The 12,605-nt window shown below is 31.9% G+C and overlaps 1 protein-coding gene across 1 annotated transcript in view; it reads right to left on the reverse strand.

The window, feature by feature from the left end:
- Positions 1-1,300: 1,300 nt before the first annotated feature.
- CHORDC1 (cysteine and histidine rich domain containing 1) overlaps positions 1,301-12,605 on the reverse strand; it is a 28,387-nt gene continuing 17,082 nt past the window's right edge. Inside the window, exons 3-11 of the mRNA XM_021000745.2 lie at positions 10,531-10,587; positions 9,737-9,897; positions 9,352-9,455; positions 8,653-8,711; positions 7,490-7,560; positions 6,478-6,583; positions 2,938-3,057; positions 2,568-2,630; positions 1,301-2,265 (exon numbers count right to left, since the gene is read on the reverse strand). Coding sequence (XP_020856404.1) covers positions 2,119-2,265; positions 2,568-2,630; positions 2,938-3,057; positions 6,478-6,583; positions 7,490-7,560; positions 8,653-8,711; positions 9,352-9,455; positions 9,737-9,897; positions 10,531-10,587 — 888 coding nt within the window. The 3' untranslated portion in view covers positions 1,301-2,118. The remainder of the gene's footprint in view (positions 2,266-2,567; positions 2,631-2,937; positions 3,058-6,477; positions 6,584-7,489; positions 7,561-8,652; positions 8,712-9,351; positions 9,456-9,736; positions 9,898-10,530; positions 10,588-12,605) is intronic.

Raw genomic sequence — 12,605 nt, forward strand, 5'->3', positions numbered from 1 at the left:
TTAGTTCTTTGAAAACATGATGCATAAAAGTGAAATGACTTTACAGGGACCAGTTAGTTCCACAAGAACAAATGTTAGTGTATACAGTGAGTAATGCGGCAGTTAGGGTTCAAGAACTACCTCAAATTGTTGCAAACCATCTAATTTACTTTTCGGACAAGTTACAATGGCTTTGATTGCAAAAATGTCAGTCAAGGCCCTGTTGTTGTGGGATATGCCTGTAAAGATCATTCCCAAACATGTTAAATCCTCATATATTGGCTAAAAAATCTTTTTCCAAATTGTACTGTGATAAAAGATATTAGCAACAAAGAATCTAAAGATTTATGGTAATGACTTAATTTTAGTATTTGTAACTGAAGTATTCAACCCCAAATTTTCAAATCTACCAGAGTGAGCCTTTGTAATAGTCTGTTAAATTTTTTCCCAAACATACTTGCATAACACCATGATGGAAAATGTTATTTAATGGATACCTTAATTAGCATTTAAAATCCCATTAAACAAATAAACATATACAAACTTGCACTGCCTAAGTCTTCATGAAATGTAAGCAAAAAAGATCTTAAAACAAGTAATTTTTATTAAAATAGTAGAAAAAATTTATGAAGGAAATATAAATATCTATATTTGATTAGTTGTCTGCTTAGAGTGTTTTTTACCAGATTAAAAGACTGCCTAAAAGTTTAGATAAGTATTATTAAGGTCAAATCTATTTTTTACTTTGTATTAAACTAATGCCAATATTTTCAGTGTTTTAATTAGTGGATCTACACTTCTAACACAATTTCAGAGATGAAAGGGACCTTATAGAGGTCACATAGTCTAACTCAACCAAATTATATCATATGCAGAAATAAATTCCCTCTAGAACATCTCTGAGAGTCATCTACTATGAACACTTGCAATTATCAGAAAAATTATTACATCTCATGAGGCAGTCCATTTCATTTTTGAATAAACTCCATCAGTAATTTTTAAAAAAATGCTAAGCAGATTTGTCTACTTTGTAACGTATACCTATGGTTCCAAGCTCTTCCCTCTGGAGTGACAGAGAAAAAAAAATAATAAGCTGCTGCCTTCTACACCATTGTCCTTCAACTAAGTGAAGGCAGCTGTTATTTTCCCCTAAGTCCTGTCTTTTCTAGCTAAAAATTCCCAAATCTTTCAAAATAGTTTCCAGGACAATCCACCATTCTAGGTGGTGAACTCATATGGTGTAAATGAGTCAATAACCGTAGGTGTAACACACACGAAAATTAATAGAACCTAGAGATCTTTAAATAATCACACAAGAAAGTCATTTAACATAATTTTTATATAAAATAGTAAATCAGGACCAAATCGATACTTTCCAATTCTATATGTTAACCCTTTCCCCTCCATTCCCAATGAATCTTAGCAGTAACAATCAGACTGCTTGGTAAGAAATAGAATTAGTACAGGGAAGCCAGCTGTGATTTTTTTTTTTGACAAATTAAACAACATGCAAGCTCCTTTTTCATCACTATTCTCATCACCTCTAAGGATATCCTCCTAGGAAAAAATATCCATCCTTTTTTAATGGCCTAATTTACTAATACCATCTGATGTATGACTCAGGTAACTTGAAATGGAAAATATTTTTTTCTGCTGCTTGCAGCCCCTCCCCCCACCTAAAACTATGGAACCCAAACACCTAAAAGAATTGAATAAAACCCTTATATCCCACAGTACTATAGCGACATGAATAAAAAGTGAGGTGTGGAAACACATGAAATGCCCCATACTTGTTTCTCCTATTGACATGACTATGATACTTAGAAGTACTGAATGATATTAAAGGGAGAGATCTTTCTTTTTCTGACTCAGGAATTTAATTCTATTAACTTCAATATTTAGATAGCAAGAATACTGCCATTTTTATAGTCCAAAGGAATCTGAGAAAAGAAGAAAAGATTTTGGTTTCTAGAAATCTATTTTTGACTAGGTCTGGAATGCCCTATTAATAACATGTATGTGCATACATACATCTATGTCTATGATTACAATAGCAAGTCACCACTTTACCACACAGTAGTAGGAACCTCAAAACAGGTAATAGCTAATGTCCCATTCCTCCCCCCAACTCCTCTGCTCTCAATCTGCTATATCTTCTTTTTTTTCATCTTGTATTTTGGGTGAAGGGAGTTCAAGCCTTGCCCACTGCATAGGTTCAGCTTTTCTCATTGTGATCTCAATCTTTGTGGCTGTCATATTTACATAACTCCTCTTCACATCAATTACCTGAAACAAACAAAAAAAGTAAAACAGTAGTTTTTGAGATTCAAAAAAAAATGCAGTCAGGATAAAGATTTTATTTGCAATTTATGTTGACAATCCAAACTTCTTAGGCTACATCATATTCCACCCTGAACTGTACATTCTACCTCTTAACATGTAACAATGGTGTACAGAAGATAAAGCTCTTATTCCTCAAATAAGATGAAGACTATCTCATGCAGAGTTCCTACTTAATTAAGCAAGTCTTTTACTTCAGGATTGTAAATTTTGAATCTGCAAAAAAAGTCTGCAAAATGGATACTTACTCCCCATAATTTGACATTTTGATGAAATTCCTTTTCTCCTTCAAATACAATGTGGATATTTAACTGAAACAAAGTAGGAAAATATCAAACTGAATAATTTCTACTATCAAAGAAAACAGAAAAATTAAACTTGAATAAAATTCTTAGATTCCAATGTAAAACTGAGTCTGCAAAATTTTAAAAATAATTTTTCAAATATATCACATTAAAGACTAAAAAATATACATCACAGTTTACTGATTTTTTTTCTTATATTGTTGGAGACAAAAGTTCAGGTCAATTTTATTCCTCTTATCTTTTTAGATTTAAAATTCACTCTAAAATAAAAATAAATTTATGATAATTTACCAAAATATATTAGCATACTCACCAGCGTACTATTTGCCTTTACATGACTAAGTTCTGGAAGTGAATTTTTAGCATAGACTGAGATGGTAACCTGACCTCCTGTCTGATGCCAGTCATGCCTACATGGAACAACTTTTTTCCCCTGTAGTAAGAGAGACATTTAAAAAAAACTTTAGAAACTCTTAGATTTTCAAACTCCTAGAAGGCAAGGGTCTATCTAGTTTATGTGGTTCTTTTTTTATGGAACACCTTGACACCATACCACACACAACTGCTAATTTAATGCTTTATTTATGATGATGATGGTGGGTGCATATAATCTACAAATGATTGTTTCACAGTATGAAGGGGAAATTAAGAACTTTTTAGATAGTGCAAATAAGAATAATATGATGGGAAGTAAATTTTTGCAATCTAGTAATCAAGAGAAAATGCTACAATATATTTTATTTGATGCAGATTAAATAGTAGTCTAATGGGATATGTTTAAAGTGGTTCCAAAAAGTTAATCAAATTAGAACAATGCTTTTCTAGCCAAACCTATCATTAACCAAAAATTACTTTATAAAATTAAAACATTATTTTGGAATTCTACCTTATGTCTCTTCCCCAAAATTTACATAAATTACAACTTATCAGCCAAGGGAATAGAAATTTTTTGGCGTGAAATTTAAAAGAAAAAAGTCAAGTTACTGTGGAATAAACTTGAAGATATTTTTAGTGCCATGTGTGTTTATGTGAATTACTAAGATTACTTATATATTTTGTAAACAATGAAAGAGAATGTGAGGGAGGGCAAATTCAAAGGGTGATTTTTTAAATATTACATTTTTAATAATTCTCTTATATTACTTTAAGGATCCAAAGTTTCCATTAGTATAAGTAAGTACTCCTCAACCAACAAAAATCCCAACTTCCTATATGTTCTTTAAGAGCTGTTATAGTCCCCAAAATTCAGCACCATGAGTCAATCTGGTGATGGCTCATCCTAACTAGGCTAATCCTAACATGTCAAAGTCTGTCACCATGCCTATACTTAAAATCTTTCCAGTTTAGTATTTGGATTTAGAATGACTCATACATATTCTTTCTGCTGTAACCGTTTTCAAGAACCCAGGGTCATCTTCATATAATAGCTGTTATTTATAATATATTGCTTTAAGTTTTGCAAAGCATTTCATGGAAGTTATCTTATTTGATATCACATTATAATAAGGCATCTGAAAGAATTTTATTAAGGTCTTCCCATGCTATTTCAGAAAATCTAGGAGAAAAGAGAAAGGAAAATGACTTTCTAAAAACAGTTTATGAATACAAGTATGAGAAAAATTATTAAAAGTTTTTAATAAAACCAGAGGCAGCTGGTGACAGTGGACAGAGTGGTAGGCCTAAAGTCAGGAAGACCTGGGTTCAAATCTGGCCTCAGACACTTACTAGTTGTGTGACCCCTGGGCAAGTCACTTAACCTCTGTTTGCCTCAGTTACCTCAATTATAAAGTGAAGATAATAACAGAATCTACCTCTCAAGAGTTATTGTGAAAATAACATGAGATGATAGTTGTAAAAAGAGCTTAGAGTGTCTGGCACATAGTAGGTTCTAGATAAATGTTTATTCCCTCAACGCCTCCCCCTTTTTAGATAAAGTGCATTAAATTAGGCTATGTTTCCAGAAACATTTTAAAGGTGTATTTCAAAGTTTCCTCTAGGAAAATATCTTTATGTATGCTTCCAAATTATTTATGTAGCATTTATCTTAAATTTTGTCCTAATAAAATCGATACATTTAAATCTAAAAATGCCATTTGCCTTGGGAATATAATTGTATATTTTAATAAATAATTAAATACATTAGGTAAAAATGTAACATTACTTGCTTAGTTTTTATTTTAGCCTTTGGAAAATACAGTACTCAGTTTTGCCACAAAGTATTTATTCTTGAAAACCACATCAAATAAAGTATATCGTATTTTTGCACAGGAAAAAAGACATTGTCAGGTACAAAGAGCCAGAGAACTTGTTAAAAGACCTGGATTCCAATGTATTTACTAGCTGTGTGATTATAAACAAGTTACAGTGAGCCTAAATTTCCTAATCTGTAAAACAAGGATAATTATATTGCTTGTATTTCAGAGAATGATTGTGAAGAAAGTACTAAACGAACTATCCTTGAGATGTAGGTAGAAGCTGCATTCCTGACCAAGGCCTCACCACTGAAAACAAAGATATTAAGCAAAGATATACCTACTACAAACTTAAATAATGTATGTATTGTAACTGTTGATTGTACAAAGTGAACTAATGCACTGAAGTACAGATAACACATAAAAAAGACTTTGTTTTATAATTAATGTGACCTAAAATGAATATTCCAAATATAAAAAGAGGAACCACTTAATAACTGAATACTTTCTGAGAATTTAGAAAGATTTGGGAAAACTGGAATGGAGAAAGGATTTGAATGGCCTGATTGTTATTTTCCTCAAGAAATTTCTTTATAGCAAAATGATTTATTCAAAATCATTCCATGATATTGGAGCTGTAATTTTCAAAATTAATTTTCTGGTTTTACTCTTTTTGCTACTACATGGGCTATCAAGTTGGGGGAAAATGCATACCTAAAATAAAAATGACTAAACTATGTCTTTGATCTCATTCCTGTACTAATGTATTACTTTGACCAAGGAGGTCAAAAGCAAAATATATACAATATATAATCCAATATATACAAAGATATTTATAGAAAGACTTTTTTGTAGTAGTTAAGAACTAGAAACAAAGTGGATCCCCATCTCTTGGGCATGGTTAAACCATGGTTCAATTCGAATTTAATGTTTTATTATTTTGAAATAAGAAATGACATGAGAAACAATCAATCAGTGGTAACAGATCAAGATCTCAGTTGAGTGTAACCTCTTACCCATCACTGCCATTATGTGTGAGTCACTTAACTTGTTTGTGTGCCTCAGGACTGTCTAGGTTTAGAAGTTTCATACCAATTATAGATCTGAAGTGCTGGTAGGCCATTCTCTACACCAGTAAAATCATAGGTCCATCCTATTCCAAAAATAATGTCTACAGAATGAATGATCACTTAAAAAAAATACTTCCCTCCTTGGGAAAGAGACAAAGCATAGTAAATACTGCCAGATTTGTTCACTGTCTTGGTTGCTTCTGTTTAACTGTTTCTTTGTTGCAAGGAAGAGCTCAACCTCAGGTTGGCAAGATGGGGAGTGCATAGGGTATTGTATCCAGAAATGACAGTGATGAAAAAAGAAAGGCATCAATAAAATTTATTAAAAAAAAAAGACAAAACAAAATGCAAAGACTGAAAGTGTCCAATAAGCAGATCATGAAGAACTAAAAAATGAAAAACTTTTTAAAACAAGATTAAAAAAAAACACACATCCTACACATTTATACAAGATAAATATATTTTACTTTAGTCAGGAAAACTGTTTACCTAAAACTATAAAGAATAAGCTCAAATTGGTCACAAATCACTGACTGCAATTTCACTTAAACTATTCTGATCTTGAAAGACATGACAGCAATGTCTACTTACAGCATCTTTTTTTGTCCACAAATGCTTTCCTGTTGTACATCCTTCTTGGGCCAAAAATGTATTAAAATCAGAAGTTTTTCTTCTGCAACAGCTCCAATATTTCATGCTTTGAATGATCAAAATTCCACAGATGAATGTTAGACATGCAATATTACAACTAAATATCATTTAGGCTCATCTAATCTATTTCCTCAAAGATCCAATGAGAGTTAACAAGAATTAATAAGGTAGCAGTAATCAATAAATAATTGATAAACCCTGAACATGTTGATGTATCATATTTCCAAATATATTTATCTTAAAAATACACATATCCATCTTGAATCACCATTTAAAAACAATATTTATATTGGGGACGCCTATATATATACGAATTTCATATATACAACAGTCTTTAAACAGTCCAGTCTACATGGAAGTGCTTCATTAAAAAAAATGTTTATTTCCTATACAAAACAACAGGAGGTTTCAGTGTTAAAAATCATTTTCTACAAATGGAACTAGATTCTTTTTTCTGCCCTGCTTACTCTTATTACAACTTTTTGATACTGGCTGGAGGTCCCCCATTAGGATGTTGACTTTAGGATAGAGAACAGGAGATCTTATCGCAAGTAATGAGAAAATTATAGTCTGGCCTCTGCAGATATTTTTTTAGGAGCACAGCACTGATTTCTTTTTAAAATTACTAAGCAGTGGCATTACAATAGCACCTCTTGGGGTTTTTTTTCTCATGCCATATAGACTAAAAGTCTAATACTGACCTAAATAATTAGGACCATTTAAACAATGCCTACTAATACTACAATAGGGGATCATCAAAAATAGCTAAATCTTACATTATTAACTTGAGCAAAGTACCAGCAGCAAGCAGGAAAAGAAGTAAAAGTAGAATGAAAATGACAGAATACTTTTAGAGGTTTTTGAAGAACAATAAAATAACAATAAAAGATAATTTTTGAGGTGGTACTTGATTTGTATGGGAAATACAGTGCTTAAGTTTTATCATGCTTACCCTTCATGGAAAATAGGGACTCCAGAATGAAAAATACAAACTTCTTCTATACTCTGTGGACCCTGGTATGTCTTTGGAGATGGGGAGGAAAAAAGGTTCAAAGTGACAAATGATAGGCAAGTATACAATTTTAAAGCATGGAACAGATAAAAACCTACATTAGGAATACAGAACATTGCAAATACTTGAAATAATTATTAAACATTTATCTTTTAATTCTAAGAAATCTGAATTACAACTTAGTAATAAAAAATTAGAAAATGTTTTAGATGCATTCATAAAATTACTTATATATCCCCAAATAACTCAGAATTCCTAAAATGATTAACCATTTCCAGCACAGGAAACCTCAAAAGTGTCATAGAAATTTAAGGCAATGTTTGCTGGGTTCATTAAAATAATCAGCTTTTGTCTAAGGATCACACGTCTGAAGGAAGTAGCACTGGGTTCAGGTTGCATCTCTGGCCTAAGTGTGAGGGAACTTGGGCAAGGTTATGTGGTGATTTGAGGAGAAAGAGAGAGGGGACAAAATCTGCCAGGGTCCCTGGGGATATTCTTAGAAGCTGAGTAAGGTATATTGATATTGCGCACAAAATGGAACGGATACTTTGAGCATATGTCCAGTATACCCATAATGGTGAGAAAAAAGTTACACCTTTTTGTATTTATAAAACATGCCTAAAACCAATTATTTATTTTCAATTTAAATATAAATTTTCTGTAATCCTACATGTAAGATAAATTTGTAGATGCTGTTTATGTATAGAATACACACACTGACATCAACAGGTTGATAAAATATTTTTTCAAGTTGAATGAAGGTGTTGACTGTGTCACATCTGTGTCTTATTTACTAGACTGACATACAGACAAGTCTATTTTTAAGTTTCAAGGCTGGTCCTGTAATACCATGGCTCCTTAAATCTGGATCTGGCCAATAATCTATCCTCCCCAGCTCTCAGAATCTAGAACAAATCCCTTTGCAAACTTCCTGAATAAGTGAGAAAAAGGACTGATGAAGAGTAATGCATTAACTTTGGAAACTACAATGAACAACAACAAAACGAGCTACTATTGGATGAATATTTTGTTCATCTCCACAAATGTGTAATTTTACAGCATCATGTGACTTCCATTATATGTTTTACAAAAAAGCAATTTACCTTTACACAGCCACCATTTTTACATGAAGTACCAATCTTAATTTCATCACTGTCCTCATCTGAAATATGAAAAGGTCTTTATAAGTATTCTAAAGAAAAAGCATTTTAATTCACTAACACTTTTACCTTTCGGCCTCATTTTAGAAAATGTCTATCTTCATCAAGATACAATCATATTAGATTTTTTCCCCTAAAATCTACGTACCTTACTTAGTATTAAATTTCTAGTTACTAAGTGGCCAAAACTTAACTTAAGATTGGACTGTTTTAAGTAAAAAGTTTTACCAACAAATTTTTTAAAAGTACATTTGCTACTCTAGAATATACAATATTACACTCAATTCTAGCCTAAAAGGGAAATCAAAGAGAGAAAATAGATTTAGTACATTACAAAGAAGGATGAAAGAATAATACATAATCCATTTTAAAGAGGATTTTACAACTATATTAGCTGTTAATGACTCATAAGAAAAAGAAAATGTAACGAATACATTTTTCAATAATGGTTCTAGAATTTCTATCATACCCTTTACACAATTCTTGTTACTAACAGACTGTACTTTTTGATTAAATTTTTAACTGTTTGAATGAATTGCCTCATTCTAGTGTCTTTCATAGTTTACATGCAGCAAACTTTTACTAGCTCCCTTCTCTTCTAGAACCCCCTTAAGTTACAAAGCAAGATGATAAAATTCTTACCCTTTTTATCTACTTCATTCTCAGATGACAGTTTAAGTTTATCCAGTGCTTGTTTTAGTGAAGCAGCTATTTTCAACTCCAAGTTTGTCATTGGTTCATCTGGGCTAGAGAATTTTTGAACACTATTGTTATCAAATTTTAAAATATATTTATATGTAGCCCAAATGAATATACTTAAATCCAAGAGCCATGTGGATAATTCAACAAAGGCATGTATCCATGCAAAAAACTGTCACAACCTATTAAAAATTTAGAGAAAACTTCTTGTGTCTATAAACATCTATTTTCAAATACCATTACACAATAATGTAAGGAAATGAAATGAAATACTGGGAATGTTATTGTTTAAGCATGTCAGACATACACAACTGTTTACAAAGTATACCTTGGCCTTTTTATTGCTTCTACTGGTTTAGGGGCTTGGATAATGTGTTCTTGAAATTTAGGTTTCAATTCAGACAATTCCTTCTTCTCAGAGGTAGTCTTGACTTCGGGTTTGACAGGCTCAGGGGGTTTCTCATCATTGTGCTTACCCTTTGTACAACCCTATTAATAAAAATGCTTACTTTAGTATTATATTGCCATATTTAATCAAAATCTATTACATATACCCCCGAAGTTCCAGTTTTATGAATTCTTAAATTCTTTGGTCGTATCCTTTACTTTGTAAGAAAGACTGACTTTGAATTTAATTTGCATATATATACTTCACTCACTGATAGTAAGAGCTATACTACTGATTTGGGGAGAGACAAAGGGTAATCAATTCATAGTGGTAGGAGCAAATAGGGATTTTTAAAATTTTATGTTTATGTTTTTCTCTAAAGCTTTTACCCTTTTCAGTTTTTTCCCCCAATTATAATGGGGAACAAGTCCAAATTAATAGCTAATGTATTTTTAGTAACTTGTAGCTTCCAACTGGCCCTACAAAAGGAAGAGAAGGCCAAGGTCCCTTTTCACAAGCTCACAGTGGTTGCTAAATTAGCCATTACAATTTTGGTATCAAAAAGAAAGAGTTGGAGATGGAACTGTCAGTGTTCAAACTTAAATCCTCCAATATAGAGGTTTTCCTATACCACGACAAGCTTTGTTAAATCATATTACAGCAACAGAGAGTATAATTAGGGTCCATTATCAATTTATATGAAATAAGCATTACAATAAACATGAATTACTTACTACAATGCTTAAGAAATCTGAAAAATCTGTTGTTCTTCTCTTACAGCAAGACCAACCCTGTGAAATTTAGAGGAAAAAAAACTGAATGGAAATTTTTATGAGAACCACAACCTAAATGCTACCCAGTAAAAAAGGTAATTTTTATTGGAATATTTATTTCTATCTTTGAAGTTATGTGTACTTATGTGATGCTTAGATAAATGCACCAGAAACTTAAATTGTGTACCAAATACCTTGCATATTCAGTTAATCCTAGTTGTATTTATTATGAAGTCAATCCTTAAAATACCACTGTTAAGTGAAAAGGTTTTTAGACTATTTATTTTAAATATATCAAACATCTAGTTTGTGTGATATTTCAAAAAATATGACCTAGAAATAGCACAAAGTGGCATCTTAATGAAATTTCAAGAGTAATTAATAGGAAAAAAAAAGTTCAACACTGATTTACTGTTTCATCTCCATGAGACTTAGTATGTCATAAATAATCAATAACTAGTTTACAATTAATTAATAATTAATTTCCTTCTTAAAATTATTTCTAATATCTAAAATTATAAATTTAAGGGAATGGTACTGCAAAGTCAAATATCAACTTGGGACAAAAGAACCCTAATCTAAATACCTACTGAAAAAAAACTTAAAATCACTAAAATTTATTAATGATTTATTATCACTAAAATTATCCTGAATATGTTTGAAATTTTTACTTCAGATATCTACATGCTATCACCCTAAAATGCTTTGTAAGTTTTAAAATGGAACTGATGTAGAGTGAAGCAAGAACCAGAACTATAGAATGACTACAACATTTTAACAAAAACAATTGTGAAAAACTTAAGAACTATGATCAATGTGACTGATGAATATTCACAATTCCTAGAATACTAATGATAGCAGAGAACTGATGGGCTAGAGTACATGAGACATATATTTCAGAAATGGTCAAATGTATGGATTTGTTTTACTTGACTATACTTGTTACAAGGGAGAGCTTTTTGGGGAGAGGGGGCAAGGAGAAAAGAGGTGACAGTAATATCCCTCTAACAGTGTCAAATTAATTATTTTTAAAATGCACAGAAGAGAATTGAAGCTCAGAAGAGACAAGCAATGTACTGTTGGAATTAACATGTTAAATTTGAAATAAACTTTTAAAAAACTTGTAGTGAACAGTCATGGTTTCTTACATATGAAGTCCTTTTTCTTTGCTTTCTATGTAGTAATACTCATGTCTGTGAGGTTCATAATAAAAAATTTAAATAAAATTTAAAATGTTTGAAATGATTATTTTATGTTATGTTATGGTATGCATGTGCATGTGTGTGTGCGTGTGTGTGTGTAAGTAATTATTATACAACAGGAACCCAGACAGTGATGTATTAAAATTACCACAAATTCAGTATTACTCATACCAATTGTGAGATAGCACTGTCTTGTTAGACAATTTATCCAACATTTAAATAGATGACAAATTTAGAGTAAGAAGAGAATGCTCACTATGACTCTGTATGTCATCAAAGTCAAGAAAGACAATGTAGGCTACATTAAAAGAGGCACAGCGTCTGGTAATAAGAAGGTGACAGTCTTCCTTCCCTTTGCCCTGGCAGGACATTGTTAAGCTGAGGAACAACCATGAAGATAAACAGAATGGTGAAGACTCTCCAGATCATGCCATGTGAGAATGAGTTGAGGGAACCAGGAATTGAAGAGGAGACTTAGGAGGCACACTCTCTGCCAGTACTTGAGTATCTGTCCAATGGAAGATAAATCAGACCTAATCTGCTTAGCCCTGATAAAACTAATAGCAATGAGGTGGCTGTTGCAAAAAAGCATATTAGATCTGATGTAAGGAAAAATGTCCCAACCATTAGAGCTTTTCGAAGACTATAACAGGCTACCTTTTGGAGGCAGTAAGAATGAGAAAACCTCTCAGAGGTTTTCAAGCTAAGTCTACAAGACAACTTGATCAGGTATCTTGGACAGTGAATTCTTTTTCAGGTACAGGCTGCACTAAATGGCTGAAGATACCTTCTAGCTTTGAAACTGTGACCTAGTCTAACCCTTTCTTTTTACCG

This window comes from Phascolarctos cinereus, unplaced genomic scaffold (assembly GCF_003287225.1).
Source record: "Phascolarctos cinereus isolate Bilbo 61053 unplaced genomic scaffold, phaCin_HiC Scaffold_726;HRSCAF=1367, whole genome shotgun sequence".
NCBI classification, from domain to species: domain Eukaryota; kingdom Metazoa; phylum Chordata; class Mammalia; order Diprotodontia; family Phascolarctidae; genus Phascolarctos; species Phascolarctos cinereus.